Source organism: Sus scrofa, chromosome 14, assembly GCF_054392235.1.
Source record: "Sus scrofa isolate SSC_HxYL_T2T_F1_AM1 chromosome 14, Sscrofa_HxYL_maternal_Yorkshire_Landrace_v2.0, whole genome shotgun sequence".
Taxonomy (NCBI): domain Eukaryota; kingdom Metazoa; phylum Chordata; class Mammalia; order Artiodactyla; family Suidae; genus Sus; species Sus scrofa.
In genome coordinates, this window is record NC_139396.1 from 67,710,160 (window position 1) to 67,730,541 (window position 20,382).

Here is a 20,382-nt window from a genome sequence, read left to right on the forward strand (position 1 = left end):
CTACAGCTCCGATTCGACCCCTAGCCTGGGAACCTCCATATGCCGCGGGAGCGGCCCAAGAAATAGCAAAAAGACAAAAAAAAAAAAAAAAAAAAAAAAATTTGGTAAACAGCCTAAGACTAGAGGCTACCATTAAGATCACCCTGGTTGCCTTGTGTGGATCAAGAGGTCAGAGCACATTTCTGAAGTTGTGCAGGAAGAGTTAAGAGCCCCAACCCATTACCTGTGGGCCTTGTGGTCAGTCTGGTCTGTCCTTAGACCTGCATGAGGAGAAGTATCCAGTCTAGGCCAGTAGGTTTCAGTCATTTGAAGATGGAGGCCCTCACACACCCATCTGGGAAAAGCAATTTTCCAAGCAAATTGTAACTCCTTAAGTAGGTTTATCCCCAGACAGATGTTTGTTAGAGAAGCAAACTTGAGCCTTAGCATATGCTCACAGTCAAAAAGAAAGCTAGTGTTGTAAGGAGAGATTGTCCCCTTCAGCCAGGGGAAGATGCAGGAGTGGAGAGTGAATTGTTTCCCCATCCCCTGCCCAGTGCAGGGGAGAAGCATCAGAGGAACTGGTGCCACGCTCACTGCAAGGTGTGCACTGCTCACCTGAGCTCGCTCCCCAGCTCTCCTGGACACACTGTACATACCCATGTGCGTGTTTCCTTTTTCTCCTCTTGTTCCTCATTATTACCGTTTCTCACCTGAATATGCCTTGGTTTTGCACTTTTGGAAAACCCGCCCTTATCCCTCATCCCCCTCCAGCCACCAAACCATTTGACTGCTCCCTCTGTCTACCACCCTTCTCTTTCTAGAACCCACTTCCAGTTGGTCTTGCCTCTACTGAGAGTACAGATCTCCAAGCTGCCAAGTCAGTGGTGGCTCCTTAGTTCTCCAGCCTTCTAACTGGAGGGAACCCCTACGCTTTAATAGGGCTCCTCTGGCCCCCTCACTGCCTGGCTGATCTCCCCGCCACTGGGGATTCACCCAGGTACCAGCTCCTCCTGGACGTCTGAGGGGCTGAAAGCAGGGCTGGATCCTACCTGCCCCTTCCTCCATCCCATTTCAGCAAATGGAAGCCCTTGTTCTGAACCTCGGAATCTTCTTTAACTGTTGCTTAGACCCTAGCTCAAACCATCAACCTCTCCAAACCACAGCACAGCTCAAAAAACACGTGCCTCCCACCTCCACCCTCTCAGCTCCTCTATAGTTTCTCCCCCACAGAGGCCAGCTTCCTGACACCTTAAGTTGTCGCCATTCTCAAAACCCTCAGATTCCACCATGCCAGCCATGACCCATAAGGCCCCCGTGACCCGATCTGCCCTGACATGTGTGCCAGCGCTATTCCTTTGAGGGGCCAAGGATGCTCCCACCTCAGCCTTAACAGGTATCAGAGCCAGAGTTCACACCCCTAAGGCCCAAACATAACCACATCACTGGACTCCTGCATTGTGCCAAGTGCTGCCTCAACACGTCCAATTCCCCATCACCCATCAAGGTAGGAAGAGACACCCCCAATGCTCAGGTGAGATGGGACTTGCCATCCAGGGGCCACCTCAGAGCCTGAGATCTACCCCCCTTACCTTCCCACACAGGCATACTGTTTCTGAAGGGCTGGGTGCCCTCGCAGCAATGGCACCAATCACCCATCTCCTGGCCTGCAGCCCTCCCTGGAAGCTGCTGCAGGGACAACCACATTGCCTGTCTCCCACCCAGAGCTTGAGGCCACCCTAGGAGCAGCCTCGCATCCCTGCCTAGAGAGGGGTTTAGGTCCCCAGTGCCTAGGCCGACAGTGGAGGTGTTGACAACAAGAGGCCAGTTCCTTTCAGCCAAAAGAAACTTCTGGACTGCACTCAGATGCCCTCAGGCAGCATGGGTTCAAAGCCCTGTCTCAAAGGGCTACACAAGGCCGATGGAAGCCCAAGGATGTGGTATAGGAGGGTGGGTGGAAATCAAGTTCCAAACTCAGCTCCAAACTCTCAGTCACACTTGGAACAGAAATCACCAATCCCACTGCAGCAGCATAGGTTCAATCCCATGCCCAGTGCAGTGGATTAAAGGATCCAGTGTTGCCACATCTGTGGCATAGGTTGCAACTGCAGCTCAGATTGAATACCTGGCCGGGGAACTTTTATATGCTGCAGGTGCAGCTGTAAAATTAAAAAACAAACAAAGCAGAAATTTCCAGCACAGCCTCATGGTCCCACCAGGCTGCACCCCACAAGCCCAGGCAAAGACTGAGGGGTCAACAGGAGATAGATCTCTGCCCCACCCATGTGTGGACCAAGGCTTGTGGGGAGTGGCTCACCTGCTCCACAGGAAGGAATGTGGGGCCGAGGACAGTTCAGTGACAGGACCAGATGCCAGCCCCACCTCCTCAACCTTCCCACTGCCACCCCAACTTCCCACCCCACCCCCAGCCAAGCTCATGCCCCTTTCCTAAGAGACACGTCAGGCACAGGGCAAGGCAGGCTGGTGGGAAAGCGAGGCCTCCCTTTCTTCTCTCTCATGGAGGACACAGGAGGCAGCTCAGGAAAGTTTGGGGTCATTCACCCCAGAGCAGGGCAAAAGTAGTCGTCATGGTTGGATCCATATCTGGACAGAGCAGCCCAAGGCCCCTGCAGGTCACTCACTCATCTTGGCTGTGCTCAAAGCTCAGTTGAGCCTGGAGAGCATTGGGTAGATCAGCCACCCCATGCTGGGACCCAGGCCACCCCATGCCAGGAAAGGGTTCTGCCCCCTGTGAAGTTTCTGCTTAAAGTCTCCATGGCCACCATCCGACCTCCAGCTCCAACAAAGGCCAGCAGGCTGTACCCTAGCACCCAGCGGCAGAGGCTGGAAATCCAGTCATTTGCCCAAGGGCTAGCCAGAGCCTGCAGGGGCTGCAGCATTCTGAACTTGGAGGTGGCCTCTGGAGTCTGTGGGGATGGGCTCAGGACAACCATAGCCTGAACTTCTCATCCCTTCAGCAATGTTCCTGCAAGGAAGAGGGGAGATCACCATATGACTGGGGGAGTGGGAGTCAAAGCCAAGGCCTCCCAATGAAACTAAAAGCTGGTTCTTTGAAAAGATCAACAAAATTGATAAACCCTTAGCCATACTCATCAAGATAAAACGAGAGAGGACTCAGAGTTCCTGTCGTGGTTCAGTGAAAATGAATCAGACTAGGAACCATGAGGTTGTGGGTTCAATCCCTGGCCTCACTCAGTGGGTTAAGGATCCAGCGTTGCCATGAGTTGTGGTGTAGGTCGCAGATGTAGCTTGGATCTGGCATTACTGTGGCTATGGCATAGGCTGGAAGTTGCAGCTCCAATTTGACCCCTAGCCTGAGAATTTTCATATGTCGCATGTGTATCCCTAAAAGACAAAAAGACCGGAAAAAAAAAAAAAAAAAGGATCATGCACCATGATCCATGGTCAAGTGGAATTCATCCCAGGGATGCCAGGATTTTCCCTTTTCTGGCATTTTTTTTTTTTTTTTTTTTTTTTTGTCTTTATAGGGCACATTCGCTGCATATGGAGTTTCCCAGGCTGGGAGTCTAATTGGAGCTGTAGCCACCAGCCTATGCCACAGCCACAGCAATGCCAGACCCTTAACCCACTGAGTGAGGCCAGGGATCAAACCTGCAACCTCATGTTTCCTAGTTGGATTCGTCTCTGCTGCACCACAACAGGAACTCTGATGCCAGAATTTTTCAATTTCCACAAATCAATCAGTGTGATATACCACACTAACAAACTGAAGAATAAAAATCATATGATCCTCTCAATAGATGCAGAAAAAGCTTTTGACCAAAATCCAACACCCATTTCTTCCTTTCCTTTTTTTTTTTTTTTTTGTTTGTTTGTTTGTTTTCAGGGCCGCACTTGCAGTATATGGAGGTTCCCAGGCTAGGGGTTGAATCGGAGCTAGAGCTGCTGGCCTACACCACAGCCACAGCCACTCCAGATCTGAGCCACATCTACGACCTACACCACAGCTCACAGCAATGCTGCATCCTTAACCCACTAAGCAAGTCCAGGGATCGAACCTACAACCTCATGGTTCCTAGTCGGATTCCTTTCCACTGCGCCACACCAGGAACTCCTCCAACATCCATTTCTGATAAGAACCCTCCAGAAAGTGGGCATAGAGGGAAGCTACCTCAACATAATAAAGGCCATAAGTGACAAATCCACAGCTAACACCACTCTCAATGGTGAAAGGCTTAAAGAATTCCTGCTAAGTTCAGGAACAAGACAAGGATGTCCACTCTCGCCACTACTATTAAACATAGTTTTGGAAGTCCTAGCCACAGCAATCAGAGACGTAAAAGAAATGAAAGGAATCCAAATTGGAAAGGAAGAAGTAAAACAATTGCTGTTTGCAGATGACATGATACTCTACCTAGAAAATCCTAAAGATGCTATCAGAAAATTGTTAGAGCTCATCAACGAATTTGGTCAAATGGTACGATACAAAATTAATACATAGAAATTGACTGCATTTCTGTATCTTAACAGTGAAAGAGCAGAAAGAGAAATAAGGGAAATGATCCCATTTACCACCACATTGAAAAGAATAAAATACCTAGGAATAAACCTACCAAAAGAAACAAAAGACCTGTACTCTGAAAAGTATAAGACTCTGATGAAAGAAATCAAAGAGGACACAAACAGATGGAAAGATATACCATGCTCTTGGATTAGAAGAATCAACGTTGTGAAAATGATTATACTACCCAAGGCAATCTACAGATTCATTACAATCCCTTTCAAATTACCAAGGACATTTTTCACAGAACTAACACAAATTATTTTAAAACACAAAAGACCCAGAATAGCCAAAGCCATCCTGAGAAAGAAAAAATGGAGCTGAGAAATCAGGCTCCCTGACTTCAGACTATACTACAAAGCTACAATTAAACAATTGCATGGGTCAACTAATCTATGACAAAGGAGGCAAGAATATATAATGGAGAAAAGACAGTCCCTTCAATAAGTGGTGCGGGGAAAACTGGACAGCCACATGCGAAAGAATGAAATTAGGACACTTCCTAACACCATACACTAAAATAAAGTAAAAATGGATTAAAGACCTAAACATAAGGCCAGATATTACTCTTAAAAAAAAATATAGGCCAAACACTCTGACATAAGCCACAGCAATATCTTCTCAGATTCGCCTCCTAGAGTAAGACGCTGATGAAAGAAATCAATAAAACACAGACACAATAAAACAAAAATAAATGAATGGGACCTAATAAACTTAAAAAGTTTTGCACAGCAAAAGAAACCCTAAACAAAATGAAAAGACAACCCCCAAATGGGAGGAAATATTTGGAAGTGAAACATCTGACAAAGGATTTATCTCCAAAATATATAAACACCTGCTGCAGAGGTGTTTATACACCAAAAAATATCAGAAAAACCAAACAACCCCATCAAAAAATCGGCAGAACTAAACAGACAATTCTCCAAAGAAGACATACAGATGGCAAAAAAAACACATGAAAAGATGTTCAACATCACTCATTATTAGAGAAATGCAAATCAAAATGACTATGAGGTACCACCTTACACTAGCCAGAATGACCATCATCAAAAAGTCTACAAACAATAAATGCTAGAGAGGGTGTTGGGAAAAGGGGACCCTCCTACACTGTTGGTGAGAATGTAAACTTGTGCAACCACTGTGGGAAACAGTATGGAGATTCCTCAAAAAACTAAAAATAGAACTACTATATGATCCAGCGATCCCACTCCTGGGCATCTACTGAAGGAAAACCATAACTCAAAAAGATATAGGTACCCCAATGTTCATTGCAGCACTGTTTACAATAGCCAAGTCATGGAAACCTAAATGTCCATCTCTAGAGAAGTGGAGGAGTTCTGTCATGGCTCAGTGGTTAACAAGTCCGACTAGGAACCATGAGGTTGCGGGTTCGATCCCTGGCCTTGCTCGGAGGGTTAAGGATCCGGCGTTGCCGTGAGCTGTGGTGTAGGTTGCAGACGCGGCTTGGATCCCGCGTTGCTGTGGCATGGCATAGGCCAGTGGCTACAGCTCCAATACGACCCCTAGCCTGGGAACCTCTATATGTCGCGGGAGCAGCCCAAGAAATGGCAAAAAAAAAAAAAAAAAAAAAAAAAAAAACCCCACAAAAACAGAGAAGTGGATAAAGACGATGTAGTAAATATACACAATGGAATATTACTCAGCCATTAAAAGAATGAAATGGGAGTTCCCGTCGTGGCGCAGTGGTTAACGAATCCGACTAGGAACCATGAGGTTGCGGGTTCGGTCCCTGCCCTTGCTCAGTGGGTTAACGATCTGGCGTTGCCGTGAGCTGTGGTGTAGGTTGCAGACGCGGCTCGGATCCCGCGTTGCTGTGGCTCTGGCGTAGGCCGGTGGCTACAGCTCCGAGTCAACCCCTAGCCTGGGAACCTCCATATGCCGCGGGAGCGGCCCAAGAAATAGCAACAACAACAACAAAAAAAAAAAAAGACAAAAGACAAAAAAAAAAAAAAAAGAATGAAATGATGGCATTTGCAGCAACATGGATGGACCTAGAAATTACCATGCTAAGTTAGTCAGAAAGTGAGACACAAACATCATATGCTATCACTTATATGTGGAATCTATTTTTTTTTTTTTTTTTGCTTTTGTCTTTTTAGGGCTGCACCAGCAGCATATGGATGTTCCCAGGCTGGGAGTCCAATTGGAGCTGTAGCTGCCAGGACACACCACAGCTCACAGCAACACAGGATCCTTAACCCACTGAGTGAGGCCAGGGATTGAACCCACAACCTCATGGTTCCTAGTTGGATTTGTTTCTGCTGTACCACGATGGGAACTCCTATATGTGGAATCTAAAAGAAGGATACAATGAACTTCTCTCCAGAACAGAAACTTACTCTCAGATTTTGAAAAACATGGGGGTTTTTTTGTTGTCGTTGTTTCTGTCTTTTTAGGGCCGCACCCACGGCATATGGAGGTTCCCAGGCTAGGGGAACAATTGGAGCTGTAGCTGCCAACCAAGACCACAGCCACAGCAACGCAGGATCCGAGCTGCATCTACGACCTATGCCACAGCTCACGGCAACACAGGATCCTCAACCCACTGAGCGAGGCCAGGTATTGATCCCACATCCTCATGGATGCCAGTTGGGTTCATTAACTGCTGAGCCATGACAGGAACTCCAAAAAACTTATGGTTAACAATGGAGAGAGGTTGGGGGTGGGTGGGCTGGGGGATTGGGATGGAAATGTTCTAAAACTAGGTTGTGATGATAGTTATACAACTATAACTATAATGAAATTCACTGACTTTAAAACAAAACCCCAGCCCCTCCACGTCTGTTTGTTTGTTGGCTTGGGGCAGGGGAGGTGTTTGGCCGGGCTGTGTGGCATGTGGAAGTTCCCAGGTCAGGGACCAAACCCATGGCACAGCAGCGACCTGAGCCTGGTCAGTGACAACACCCGATCCTTAACCTCCCGTGCAGCAAGAGGACTCCTGGAGTCTCTGGTCTGCAGTGGGCCTCTGTCACAGCAGGCCACAGCTCAGGGGACTGGAGAGAGAACTAGTCCTACCTCATCCCCCTCCTCAGAGGAGCAGTGGACTTGGGCCCTGGCTGCACTGGGCTGAGTAATAACATATTCATAACTCTGTGATGTGGCTACAACTGTTGTCCCATTTTATAGATGGTGCAACTGATGCTCCCGGAGCTTAACCACTCACCCAATGACCACCAGTGAGGCCTACGTTCGGTCTGACCTATTCAGTGTCCAGACCCGGCAGTGCCACAAGGTAAACACAAGCAGGAGTTAAATGCCTGCGCAGCCTCTGACCACACACAGTCCTTGCCCTCTCTGGGCCTTGGTTTCCCCAAATTGTAAAAGAAGAACACAAAAAAGCATCGAACCTCAGAGGGCTAATTTGAGAATGAAATTACTTAGTTTCCACACCCTGATCTTCCCCTGCCCCATCTCCAGCAAGCTTGTCTTTCCAAGGTATCAGCGGCACTGAACCTGGGACTGTGTCCTCACAGACACACCCAGTTCACCAACACATAGGATCAGCTTTCCCCTTGAAATATAGCCGGCATCCAATGGCCCTCACCACTGGACCGCCTGGTTTCCTCCAGGGCCCCTGCCTTGCTCAACACGGCAGCCACAGGGAACCTGTTAAGACCTAAGCTGGGTCACACCCTCCCCTGCTGGAAGTCCCTCCATGGCTCCCATGTCCCTCAGAAGAGGCGTGGCCCACAAAGAGCTAATCAAGCTGCTACCAGCTCTCTATCCTCTATCTCTCCTCCTCCATCTCCCCCACTCCACCCTCCCAAGGCTCCTCCCTCTTTCTTGAACACACCAGGCACATGGCCCGCCTCTACCTTGGCCTCTCACCTGGCTGTTCCCTCAGCCTGAAACCCTCTCCTTCCAGACAGCCACACAGCTCCCCCCTTCGCCTTTGCTGATCACTGATCTAAAAGGGCTGGCCTGCCACCCCAGCTGCTGCTCCTGCTCCCCACTCTCTTCTCTCCAGCGCCTTGTTGCTGTTGCACCCCAGGGGCCACCTTTCTTAACTGTGAACCTAAGAGCCAGCTCCATTTTCTTCCCTGCTCTTTGCTCTTGGTTTGCAGTGCCCAAAGACACGCAGCACACAGTAGGTGCCAGGCAGGTGCCACCCATTACTACGTCCATCACCTGCCTTCCTCACTCTGCAGTGGGGGTAGGGGGCTAAGGAGAGGGTGGAGTGGGACCTGTACCACCTGGGTGTTGGGGTGAGAGCCCACCTTTTGAAAGGCCATAATGACTCAGTGAAATGATGCATCTGAGCAGCCTGGTACCAGAAGGTCAGGCACACAGTAGGTCCACAACCAAATCCCCAGATCCTTGAATGAGGGTATTCCCAAAATAGTCATTGTTCAAATCCCAGCTCCATCAGCTACTCTTCTGACTGAGCCCAAGTTTGGGCATAACAGTGTCCCTCATAGAGGTGACTCATCAGTTCCTTCAGGTCAAGGGTGCACAGTAGGCCTGGCACACAGTAGGAGCCTTATCAAAGCTCTGAGCATTGGCTGTTGTTGGTAGTGCTTCCCCCCACATCCCAAGCAGTCCTGCCTGGCCAGCAAGGCTGCTGCCTAGCCAGACCTGCCGCAGCAGGGGGCAGGATTTCCCGCTGGTCCCAGCCAGCTCCCTCCTCTGCAGTTTGAAAAGAAACCAGGCGGGTTTAACCTTCGGCTGCTGCCAATCCTCCTCTCACCCATAGCCTATGGCCGCACCCGGACAGCCAGAGTTGGTCCAGGACTGGCCCGTCCTCACCGCAGAGGAGGGGCCCACAGCGTCATCCTGCCTACCCCTCTAAGCCTCAGTGCCTTCATCGGAGAAACAGGGTCCCCTAATCTCAGGGTTAAAAAAGAGCATTCCAGTGGCTGGGTGGGGGTAACAGAGCCCTCCCCATCCTTCCCCGAGGCCGCCCTGCCTGTAGGAAGCCCGCCACCCCAGGTTGGAGAGCTTCATTTATCTGAGCTAAGGAGGACCACTTGGAGGAGGTGACTTTGCAGCCCCAGGTCCCTATCGCTTCCTGAGTTCTTGGGAACGAAAAGGCTGTGCCCATCACCCGGGAGGCCACCAACTGGAGACGAGGGAGTGCAACTAAAAACACCCAAACCCCTCCCCAGGAGACCAAGAAGGGTGGAAGAGACTGTGGGGACCAGCCTGGGTGGGTATGGGACATCTGGGCTGGTAGGGTTGCCTGGGGGCCCTAGTTCCGCCTCCACTCAGGGTTGCAAAGAGTCCCTGGCCCGCTCGGCATCTGCAGACCCTCCCAGCCCGGGAAGAGCGCGTCCCCTTTAAGAGCATGTGGCCCCGCCCACCCCTCCGGGCCGGATCCGAATTCCAGGGAGGCGGGGCGGAGACGGCTGGCGCGGAGGACGCGGTGGTGGGACCGGGATCGCTGTGGCTCGGGCGGCGCCTCCCTGCGGCGGCCCGGTCCCGGCCCCGCCAGAGCGATGCTCCCCGAGGCCGCAGGATGAGCGAGGTGAGTGCGGGGACCCCCAGACCCCCTGTCCGGCACACAGTGAAGGGGACCTGGCGGCAGCGGCCGCGGCCTCTTCCCCAGAGCTGTGTGACCTTGGGCAGCCCCGCACCCTCTCTGGGCCGAAGCCCAGAGGACAGCCGGGGCTGGCGAAGGCTATTCTGAGTCCTGGCTCACTCGGACCAGCCTGGGGCGCTGGGGAGGCTCCTTGGAGGAGGCGGGGCCTGGCCCGGGCCAGCGGGCTGCCGGATCAGCAACGCAGTGCCCTGTCCGTCGGCCAGGGCTCCTACTGCCCCGCCACCCATTGCTCAGCGTCCATGAGTGCGCTCTGCTCCTCAGTTTCCTCATCTGTAAAATGGAGGTAATATCACTGAGCTTAGTGCTGGCCACGATCATCGTGATTACTTTTCTGCTGCTGCTGTTCATGTCATTGCTATAATGACACGGTCTTTAGGGAAAGGGGTCTGAGGGAGGACCTGGGATCTTTCCGGAGGAAGCAGGATGGGCAGCAGCCCTGAGCAGTGGGGCTAACCCCTCTCTGAGGTCAGAACCAGGCTTCCTACTGTGAGTCCAGGGCTGTGGGGCTCATCTCTCTAGGGCTCAGCTCATCACCTATTACACAGGGAGGTCCAGATGGGTGCCTCCCTGCCTGGGCGAGAGGACTCAGCCAAGTACCCCAACAGCCTGTCTCCCCTCAAAGAACCAAACAACAAACACTTATGGACACTAAGTCATTTATAAAAATTATCCCATTTGTTCCTATGAGGAAGGTAATGTTATTGTATCCATTTCACAGACGGGAAAACTGAGGCGAGAAGTTTCTCAGACATTTGGTCTGAAAGGACAGGAGAGTGCAGGTGGTCAGCAACTTTGTACTGAGAGCTCAATGGGTCCTCACAGCAATCCTGACCCGTGTCCTTGCCCACAGTGACTCGGCTGGCCTGGGCATGGCGGACCCGGTGGCGGGCATTGCAGGCTCAGCAGCCAAGAGCGTGCGGCCATTCCGCTCAAGCGAGGCCTATGTGGAGGCCATGAAGGAGGACCTGGCCGAGTGGCTCAATGCCTTGTATGGCCTGGGTCTGCCCAGTGGTGGTGATGGCTTCCTGACGGGGCTGGCTACCGGCACCACACTGTGCCAACATGCCAACGCTGTCACGGAGGCTGCCCGCGCCATGGCCGCTGCCCGCCCGGCCCGTGGGGTGGCCTTCCAGGCACACAGCGTGGCACCTGGCTCCTTCATGGCCCGAGACAATGTGGCCACTTTCATTGGCTGGTGCCGAGGGGAGCTGGGCGTGCCCGAAGTGCTCATGTTTGAGACTGAGGACCTGGTGCTGCGAAAGAACGAGAAAAGTGTGGTGCTGTGCCTGCTGGAGGTGGCACGGCGCGGTGCCCGCCTCGGCCTGCTCGCCCCTCGCCTCGTGCAATTTGAACAGGAGATTGAGCGAGAGCTGCGTGCTACACCCCCGGCCCCCAATGCCCCCACTGCTGGGGAGAACATCCCGGAGACTGCCTCCACCCCAGGGGCTCCTGCCCGTGGGCCCCGAATGACGCCCAGCGACCTGCGCAACCTCGATGAGCTGGTGAGTCCCCGAGTCTGCATTCCTGGTGGCCCGCTTACTCTCACTCACCCATCCCTGTGTGCCAGAGGCCAGGGACCCAGGCCTAACCACGAATCTTCAGGACAGCGAAAGGGTACCTATGTTGATCATCAAGTGGATACCTGGCTCAAGGAGATGAGTAGGACCAGGGACAGGGAGGTACTGGTACTGGGTAAGGTCACAGGGACCATAAGGCCTGGGAGAATACTCAGGCCCCATTGCATGATCTCCCTGCTTTCTGTCCTTTGCTAACCGTGCACCAGAGAGATAAGTGCTGGGTCTTTCATCTAGGGGGCCTCATGGTTGCAGCCCCTCCACAATGCCCTCCCTGCACTCAGCTGCTAGACAGCTGTGTCCATAACATCACTGAGCCTGAGGTTAAATAACATCACGGGTGCCCGAGATGTTTGGTCCTGGACAAGGTGCCTGGCACATAGTAGCCACTCAGTGAGTGCCTAGGGAAGCTCCCAGTGGCTCTGCAGATCCCTCCCACTCCCCAGGGCCTTGTAGCTCACTTATCTGGGTAGCCCAGCCCAGAGCAGTTGCTGCTACTGGGAGCACAAGTCCTGTGAGAAGATGCAGGATTCTTTCTACTCTGAGCATAGGAGATGCCAGACCATGACCCCAGCTCCCTCCTCTTCTTCCTGGGATCGAGGTGTCCCTGACACCCCCACAGCCAGGCCAAGAGTTTCCTTCTTATCAAGAGATTAGGACATGATGTGTCCTCTTGGAGGAGGGTAGCCGGATGGCTGTGGGCAGAGGCTGCCACCCCACCCCATCCTGGGCCAGGGTCACCCGAGGCTCCACCTGCTCATTTTCTCCAGTGGCTCTGCTGTGGGTGAGGAGGCGGGAGGGGCCACCCACATAGCCAGCCTGGCCGCTCCCGGCCTGGGGGAGCATGTGGGCAGATGTGTATGGTAAGGCATGTGGCTTGGTGTGTGTGTTGTTGTGTGTGTGTGCCTTACAACATACGCACACATCTGTGACACTCTTGCCTCCATGTGGTATAGGTTCTCTGTACCTGTGTCCCAGGTTTTGTCCCTGAACCTGGCCTCTCTATGACTCTCAACATTATGTCTGTGAAGTGGGCGAGGGGGAGTGAGGACAGGCTCAGGGATTCAAGGATGTGCCTTTTGGGGTCCTAGGTCCTGGCCTGACCACAACCCCTCCATCTTATCCTGGTCAGCTCCCTGATCCCTGGTTGCCAAAGGGGAAAGAAAGCTGGTGAAAGGCAAAGTGTAGAGGCTACAGTCCAGCCTGGGGCAGCAGAGTCTTGCCCTAGCTCCCCAAGACTTACTTCCTTCTGATCCTGGAGTTGCTGACATCAGGCCCCCAGGAGGAGGGACCTGACCCCTGACCTCCAGGCTCTCCTCTCTCGTCTCAGGTGAGGGAGATCTTGGGCCATTGCACCTGCCCAGACCAGTTTCCCATGATCAAGGTCTCGGAGGGGAAGTACCGCGTGGGAGACTCCAGCCTGCTCATCTTTGTGCGGGTGAGAGCAAGGGACTACCCAAGCAGGCGGCCGCTGGGGAGGTTGGGGACAGGCCATGACCTGCAAACACTGGGCTCCCACAGGTGCTGAGGAGCCATGTGATGGTGCGTGTGGGCGGTGGCTGGGACACGCTGGAGCACTACCTGGACAAGCATGACCCCTGCCGCTGCTCCTCCACGGGTCAGTGTCCATGGTGGTGGGGGCAGGCGGGTGCTCACCTCTGTGCCCTCCCCCCAACATGCCATCTGTCCTTTCTCCCTGCAGCCCACCGCCCACCCCAGCCGAGGGCCCGCACCTTCTCCCCGCAGCGAGTGTCACCCACCCCCAGCCCCCGAGCTGGTAGCCCAGCCCCAGGGGGTGAGCGCCGGGGCTCCCGCCCAGAAATGACACCCATTAGCTTACGCAGCTCAAAGGAGGGGCCTGAGACCCCGCTCAGGTGAGAGGCAGGAGGATGTGGGTGTGAGGAGTCCAGGGTTGGGGGCCGGGCGCCCGCCCTGGCCTGAATGACTGTGCTCCAGTGACTCACACCCTGGGAAAAGTTCCCGTGGGTGGGGGTGGGCCTGGCTTCCCAACTCCATGGCAACCCCACCAAACGAACAACACAGCTGGGCGGGCCCTGGGGCTGGGTGGCGGCCAGTCCAACCGTGCTTCCCTCTGGCCTGCCCAGGAAACCAGAGGCCTGGGGAGGGGGAGCTTAGGGCCTTCTTCTTCCGCTGCCTTGGGGTTGGGGGTGGCCCTGGCTGCAGGAAGCTGCGGCAGAGTCTCTCACTTCTCTCTGGAAGTCCCCGAGACTGACAGAAGTCCTTGGCAGCCCCCCCCACGACACCACCCCCACAGGTGTCTCCCCACCCCCCACCCGCATGGCTGCCTGTTGCTTCCTTTCCCTGCCCTTCCTGTGCACCAGTCCCCTCCAAGTTGCCCCATCTCTCTCTCTCGTTCCCCTGCCCCAGGGCCCGGGACCAGCTGCCACCCCATCCTCGCTCCCGCCGCTGCTCTGGGGACAGTGATTCCTCGGCCTCTTCAGCCCAGAGTGGCCCTCTCAGTGCCCGCAATGAAGACTCAGGCACTGGGCCCCGGCGGGAGCGGCCCAGCAGGCGGGTGACCACAGGCACCCCAGCCTCCCCAAGGCGGCCTCCCGCCCCACGCAGCCAGTCTCGAGACCGGCTGGATCGGGGACGGCCACGAGGGGCCCCGGGAGGCAGGGGAGGCCAGCTGTTGGCCCCCAGCCCTGCCCGGCGGGCCAGGAGCCAGAGCCGCGAGGAGCAGGCTGTGCTGCTGGTGCGTCGGGACCGAGATGGGCAGCACTCATGGGTGCCACGGGGCAGGGGAAGTGGGGGCTCGGGCAGGAGCAGTCCCCGGACTCCCCGTGCCCACAGCCCTGCAGCCCCCCGGCCTCCTCGGGTTCCCAGCCCCAGTCCAGAGTTGAGCTCTACCCCTGCCAGTGTTTTCCGCACCCCACTGCAGCTTGACCCAAAGCAGGAGCAGCAACTATTCCGACGCCTGGAAGAGGAGTTCCTGGCCAACGCCCGAGCCCTTGAGGCTGCTGCTGGTGGGACCTCCACTGGACCAGCCCCTGACCCGATTCGGGCCCCAGACCCTCCAGCTCCTGATTCCGCCTACTGTTCCTCCAGCTCCTCCTCTTCATCCCTGAGCATCCTGGGTAGCAAGTGTGGCCAACCTGGGGACTCTGGAAGGATGGCCAATGGACTGCCTGGTCCCCGAGGCCCAGCCCTGTCCAGCTCTTCTGATGAAGGCAGCCCTTGCCCTGGTTTAGGGGGTGCACCAGATGCTCCTGGGAGCCCCCTGACTGGCCCAGAGCCCCCCAGGACCTGGGCGCGAGGCCGGATGGACACACAGCCTGACCGAAAACCCTCACGCATCCCCACGCCAAGGGGCCCCCGCCGCCCATCTGGACCCACAGAGCCCGGGGCCTGGCCTGCTCTGCACTCGGTCAGCCCAAGGGCAGAACCGGATTCCTGGATGTGATGGACCAGCCCACTGCTCCCATTCCCACATTCCTTCTCCTTTTCCTTTGTGGCCTTAACCCTTCTGCATCAGGGAGCCCCCCTTGCCTCTTGGGGACCAGACCTCATGGGACCAGACCCCTTGGGACCACATGGCACAATGGCACCTCTCTTGTACATTCCGGTTGGGGGATGAGCATTGCTATTTAATTACTAATATTATTGAATGCCTTAGAGGAGGTGGGCCAGCCCAATGAGGACCCATGCTGAGGTCCTGTGGCCCTGCTGAGCCTGACAGTAAAGTTTTGTTCCAGCTACTTGTGTCTGCTTTTTGGGGACTCAGCCTTGAAGCCGTCACACCCATTAGGAGGCCCTCATTACAAGTTAGGATTCTGGTGTTAACTGCCAGGGGACAATGCCTAGCAGCTCTGACCTCTAGGCTTAAGATCACCCTGCCCTTCCCAGAAATGCCTGGTGCACTTGAATTGTTTCCCCCTTTATTACCTCCTGAGAGGTCTGACTTAATAGTTTGTCCAATGAAACTCCAAGAGCAGTCTGAGAGCTTCCAATCAAATTCATAGCCAAGTTCCTTCCATCCAATGGGATCATGACCCAGTGAATTCCCAGAAAAGACTAATCTGTCCAATGGGGCTTGAGGCCTATGTGGGTCCAATGATGTTCAAAGAGGCCTGTTGCCCAGGAGACTGGGTGGGAGCGTTCCTCAGCCATTCACGGAGGACAATGTCCTGTCCAATCCAAGAGAAATTGGGCAATCTCATCCAATCCGGGTCCCCAGTCGTTCCAGTCAAATGGAGGACACCCCCACCCCCGCCGCCCTCGGCGGCGCCGTCCAATTCAGTCACATGAGGATGCAGCGCGCCGGATGCAGCGCCCCCTGCAGGCGCAGAGCCGGGTGCGCAGGGCGTGAGCGCACCAGAGCGCAGCGCAGTAGCTCGCGGAAGAGACGCAGCACGTGCCAATTGTACTTGGCGGAGCACTCGAGGTATCCGCAGCGCCAACCCCTGCGCACCAGGGCTGCCAGCGCACGCCGAGGCCCGAACCGCAGCCGCTGCCGATCCCGCTTGTTGCCAACCACGAGGATAGGCGCCTCAGGTGCGCCCGCCGGCCTGGGAGCCAAATAGGAAGGAGGGTCGCTGTGTCAGGAATCCCATGGCCGGAGAACTACCCCCCACACAAACACCGGATATATATACACTCAGGAGCATACCCTCCTGCAGCCAGAGACCCCCAGCAAACACCAGACCCTCAAAGACCCAGGCTCAAAGACCGCTAGTGCTAGCGGCCAGGCCTAGAAGGCCTGAGACCAGGCCCAAAACGGCGGCAGAACTCACCCGCTCACCTCAGGCAAAGGTCCGGCCAGACCCACAAACACTCCCCTCCTCCCCACACGCCGTTCCGGGCGAGCTCCCACCTGGTTTCCGCGATCCGCTGCCGCAGCGCCTTCACGTAGTCGAAGCTGTCTGGGCTGCAGATGTCATAGACAAGCACGAAGGCATCCGTGTCCTGCAAGCTCCAGTCCTTAGGGTCTGGCCACTCCTGGGGGCGGGAGGCTAGAGTCTGCCGGAGTCCCCTTCCCACTCTCACGCCCAGACCTTTTGCAGGAGACTTGACGCTAAACCCACAGTTCATGCTCAGGCCTCAGCTGTCCTCATCCTTGTCAGTGCACTCTTTCTCCCAAGCTCCTGAGCCCTGCTGTCCTCATGGCCGCTCGAATATACATTTTCAGGTGGTGCCTGAAGCCAGTCGGCTTCCAGCCCTTCTTCAGTCTGGGTCTCCTCTCCACTCCCATCTTCTTCCTCCTCCTCCTTCAGTATCCCACAACGCAACTCGGGGCAGGCCCCGCCCCTCCCCAGATGCCCCGGCTGGTTGACTATTACCTCCAAGCTTAATTCCAAAGCCGGCTCCCCCAGCCCGCAGAGACCACTGAAGGTCAGCAGCTGTCCCCATTTAGGCCTCCAGCCTAAGAGCACGCTGCTCTTTCCACCTGGAATGCCTGTGGCTGGAAGCATTTAATCAAAACTTAACTAATCCTTCCAGGTTTACCCCAAATGCAATCCCCCCCCCTCCCCCGGCAGCCTTGCTTAATCCTGCCTGCTCTTTCCTCGCAACCTCTCGAAGGATTGTTTGCCTGGACTTTGCAAAATTACTAGTCTCTGCTGCAAGTCACAGGAATGAACGACCCCCCCATCCCTGACACACACGCACACACAAAGTACATCACTTTGTCTGGTTTCAACCTTTCCCGCTGCGGCTCTGCTCAAGACCCCAAACACACAACGCTCACCCTCAGGGAAGTAGGACCATGCTCTGCCACGCACTGTTCTCCACCCACCAGTGCGGGCAGGCAGATAGCGAGAAAAATCCACCTTGCAAAATCAGCCGGTCTCAGGCCTGGTTTCAGGCAACTTCAGACCAGCAGAAGGGGTGAGGCACAAATTCCAGGATACCCATTCATCCTTCAACGCATGAACACAGTCAGGCACCCTGGGGCCGTCCACGCGGACACGCACGTGTGTGCCGAGCACTCACACTCACACACATGCTGTCAGTCGCCCTTGCTCGCCGCTCAAGCTGCTACCTCTAGACCCCTGGGGCTCTGACCGGGGCCAGCACCATCGCCGTCGCGGATGCTCAGGTCGTAGACGGCGCCGTCGAGTAACACCGCGGGCCGGTAGAGGCTGGGCCCGTCCGTGGGCCGGTGGCGCTCCGGGTAGTCACCGAACAGGAACTGGCGGATGATGGCAGTCTTGCCCACTCCTGGGGCGCCCAGCACGGCCACCCGCAGGCTGCCCCCCATGACCCGCGCGCGCTGCCGCGCCCCGCGCCGAGAAGCCTCATGGGCCGGCGCCGCGCCGCGCGCCCCGCGCGTCCTGCCCCGTGCGCCCCGGTCCCGCTGCGCTCCTCATCGCCTCTCGGAGCACCCGGGACCCCAGGAGACCACGGGCTGGAGAATGGAGCTGGCGGTGGGAAGGCAGACAGACAACCGAGAAGGCGGACGGCGGGCGCACGGGCAGCTCCGGCTGGTGCCAAGCTCGGGAGAGAACAGACCGAGCGCGCCTCCTCCCCGCAGCGCGGCCGGAGGCGCCACCGGCAGCGCGGGGCACCGAGGTCGGACCTCCTCGCCCCTGGGCTCCCGAAGCGGAGCGGGGCGCGGGGTGCAGCACTGCCTCTCGGTGCCTCAGTCCCTCCGTCCTTCTCTCTCAGGCGCCCGGAGTCGCCGCCCCAGCCGGCGGCGCGAGCGAGCGAGAGAGCCGAGCCTCCCGGAGGCGGCGATGAGGTAACCGCCTGCCTGCCCGCCCCTCCCACCTTCCCCCTATCCGCCCTGGACGCCTCTCCCGGTAAGGGTCGTGGGAAGGTGATAAGGGAGCGGGGAGCCTGGGGAGGGACCCAGCCCCACCCCAGCCTCTCCGCCTGCCGCGCTCCTGTCACCTGCTCCAAAATAGACGTCCCTTCCCGCCTACGTCCGCGTTCGCTCCTCCAAACACCGCTCCCCGAAGCTGGCTGCTCACAAACCCGGCCGCTGGAGTCAGGCCGCCCGCGTCGGATCTGGCCAGCTGTGTGACCTTGGGCCGGTGGCCGCACTGCGCTGGCTGTGCTCCAACTCCATCTAAGGCAGACACCGTTTCTTGAGAACCTACTACGTTGCAAGCCCTATACTAAGCTATTACCTACGTGATCCAACAGTCTCACCCTCAGGAGAAAACTGAGGGGACACTCCAAGTTTGGGGGCAGTGGGTGGCCCCTGACCTGCAACCTTGTGATCCCCTCCGAGGAGTTCTTCCTCCTCCCTCCTGCTCACAGGGTTCAATGGCCAGCACGAAATAAAATGTCAACTAGCATCATGGAGTGGGGAGAGCGACAGAGGGTGCTGAACTTGAATGCACCAGGTCACAGCATCTCAGTCCCCAATCCCAAGGCTGAAAGACCCAGGAATTTGTCCACACCAACATCATCACTGCTAAAGCCAAGTTTTCTGTCTAGGTCTCCACCTGTAGCTTCCCTCAAACCCTGCATTCTCCATGACAGATTCCCTGAGCCCAAGGCCCTCCTCCCTGGAGCTGAGGAAAGCTCCTTCCCCATCAGGGCCTGGGAAATCTTACCAACCCCATCCTCTGCCTCTGTGTGCCTACCCACTATAGTGGGGGGCTCCCACATCTCTGCCCAGATGCCCAGGTACTGGGTGAAATGCACAAACATCCCCTTTCAGCACTGACCAAGGGTTTTGCTTATCTGTCTCTTAAACAAACATCCCCAATCTTATTGCTTGTCAGGATGCTGAAATGGATTTTTAAAAGCAAGGAAAAAGTCCTGCCTTAAGAGAAAACATTCTAGGAGTTCTCTTGTGGATCAGTGGGTTAATGATCCAGCTTCATCACTGCAGCAGCTTGGATTGCCACTTGTGGCAGGGGTTTGATCCTGGCCTTGGAACTTTCATGTTATGGGCATGGCCAAAAGGGAGAGAGAGAAAGAGAGAGAGGGAATGTTCTAGAACACATGGAATCCAGGAATTGTAAGAGCACAGACAACATGCCCACCCCAGCCTGAAGGAAGTGGAGGAGGGAGAAGGAGCTGAATCCTGAAGTGGGGAAGTGGTGGTGGGGGGTGGGGGAGGGTGCATCCTCTGGGGAGCAGGTGATGGCAAATAGATCAGGGACCTGGGTCTGTTTCCATTCTTCTTCTCAACAACTAGGGAGCTCAGAGTCTGAGTTTTGGCTACATCTGTAGGTGTTCCAGGTCTTCAAGCTCAGTAGGGATCCCTGGTTTTATCTTCCTTTCCTGCTGTGATTTTTCCCTTCATCAGATTTCCCCTCTGATTTTTTTTTTCTCTTAATTTTATGGCTGCCCCCCCCCCCCCGAGGCAGATGGAAGTTCCCAGGCCAGGGACTGAATCTGAGCCACAGCTGTGACCTATGCCATAGCTGCAGCAATGCCAGATCCTTTAACCCTCTGCAACAGGCCAGGGATTGAACCTGCACCTCCACAGTGACCAGAGCTGCTGCAGTCAGATTCTTAACCCACTGCACCAAGGGTGAGAAGTCTCCCTTCTGACTTTTTAACTTTTCAGCCATTGGGCTTCCTGAGCTGCTTCAGTTTCTTTGGCAAACAAGGCAGGGAGTAAATAAACCAGCCCCCCCCCCTTCCCTTTTGGCACTCAGCAGGGTGTGAAGCTGACATCAGGATGGTCTTCCTTAGGGCACTGGGTGGGGCCCACTGCTGCCTGGAGCACTCTCTCATCCACATGTGGGAGCCAGTTCTGAGTGTCCTTCATTTGGGAATCCTGCCTTCACTTTCTGACAGAGTGC

General features: G+C 55.4%; 2 protein-coding genes across 9 annotated transcripts; one reads left to right on the forward strand and one right to left on the reverse strand.

Annotated features, from left to right (window-relative positions):
• Positions 1-166: 166 nt before the first annotated feature.
• On the reverse strand, positions 167-18,339 carry RASL10A (RAS like family 10 member A). Of its 5 annotated transcripts, none has more exons than XM_084993603.1 (3): positions 17,658-18,339; positions 16,491-16,615; positions 167-334 (listed from the first exon to the last, which is right to left on the reverse strand). In XM_084993603.1, the coding sequence occupies exons 1-3, from the start codon at positions 17,874-17,876 to the stop codon at positions 220-222; spliced, it is 459 nt and encodes a 152-aa protein (XP_084849729.1). In that variant the 5' UTR covers positions 17,877-18,339; the 3' UTR covers positions 167-219. The 5 variants fall into 5 exon arrangements, with proteins under 5 accessions (XP_084849729.1, XP_003132992.1, XP_084849730.1 ...); XM_003132944.5 differs by lacking the exon at positions 167-334 and adding an exon at positions 15,539-16,185; XM_084993604.1 differs by lacking the exon at positions 167-334 and adding an exon at positions 15,539-16,185 and having other exon boundaries at positions 17,681-17,834.
• GAS2L1 (growth arrest specific 2 like 1) lies at positions 9,861-15,375 on the forward strand. Of its 4 annotated transcripts, none has more exon segments than NM_001244834.1 (6): positions 9,861-10,007; positions 10,933-11,584; positions 12,987-13,094; positions 13,178-13,274; positions 13,359-13,530; positions 14,045-15,375. In NM_001244834.1, coding segments are annotated over 5 exon segments (2,046 nt in total). In that variant the 5' UTR covers positions 9,861-10,007; positions 10,933-10,951; the 3' UTR covers positions 15,081-15,375.
• Positions 18,340-20,382: the final 2,043 nt, after the last annotated feature.

Coding starts and splice junctions, on each gene's coding strand:
- GAS2L1 (XM_084993033.1), top strand. CDS start 10,952: ATGGCGGACCCGGTGGCGGGCATTGCAGGCTCAGCAGCCAAGAGCGTG. Junction 11,585..12,986: donor TGCGCAACCTCGATGAGCTG/GTGAGTCCCCGA, acceptor CTCTCGTCTCAG/GTGAGGGAGATCTTGGGCCA. Junction 13,531..14,044: donor GGGCCTGAGACCCCGCTCAG/GTGAGAGGCAGG, acceptor CCCCTGCCCCAG/GGCCCGGGACCAGCTGCCAC.
- RASL10A (XM_003132944.5), bottom strand. CDS start 17,876: ATGGGGGGCAGCCTGCGGGTGGCCGTGCTGGGCGCCCCAGGAGTGGGC. Junction 16,616..17,657: donor AGAGCCCCAGGGGTCTAGAG/GTAGCAGCTTGA, acceptor TCCCGCCCCCAG/GAGTGGCCAGACCCTAAGGA. Junction 16,186..16,490: donor CAGCGGATCGCGGAAACCAG/GTGGGAGCTCGC, acceptor TTTGGCTCCCAG/GCCGGCGGGCGCACCTGAGG.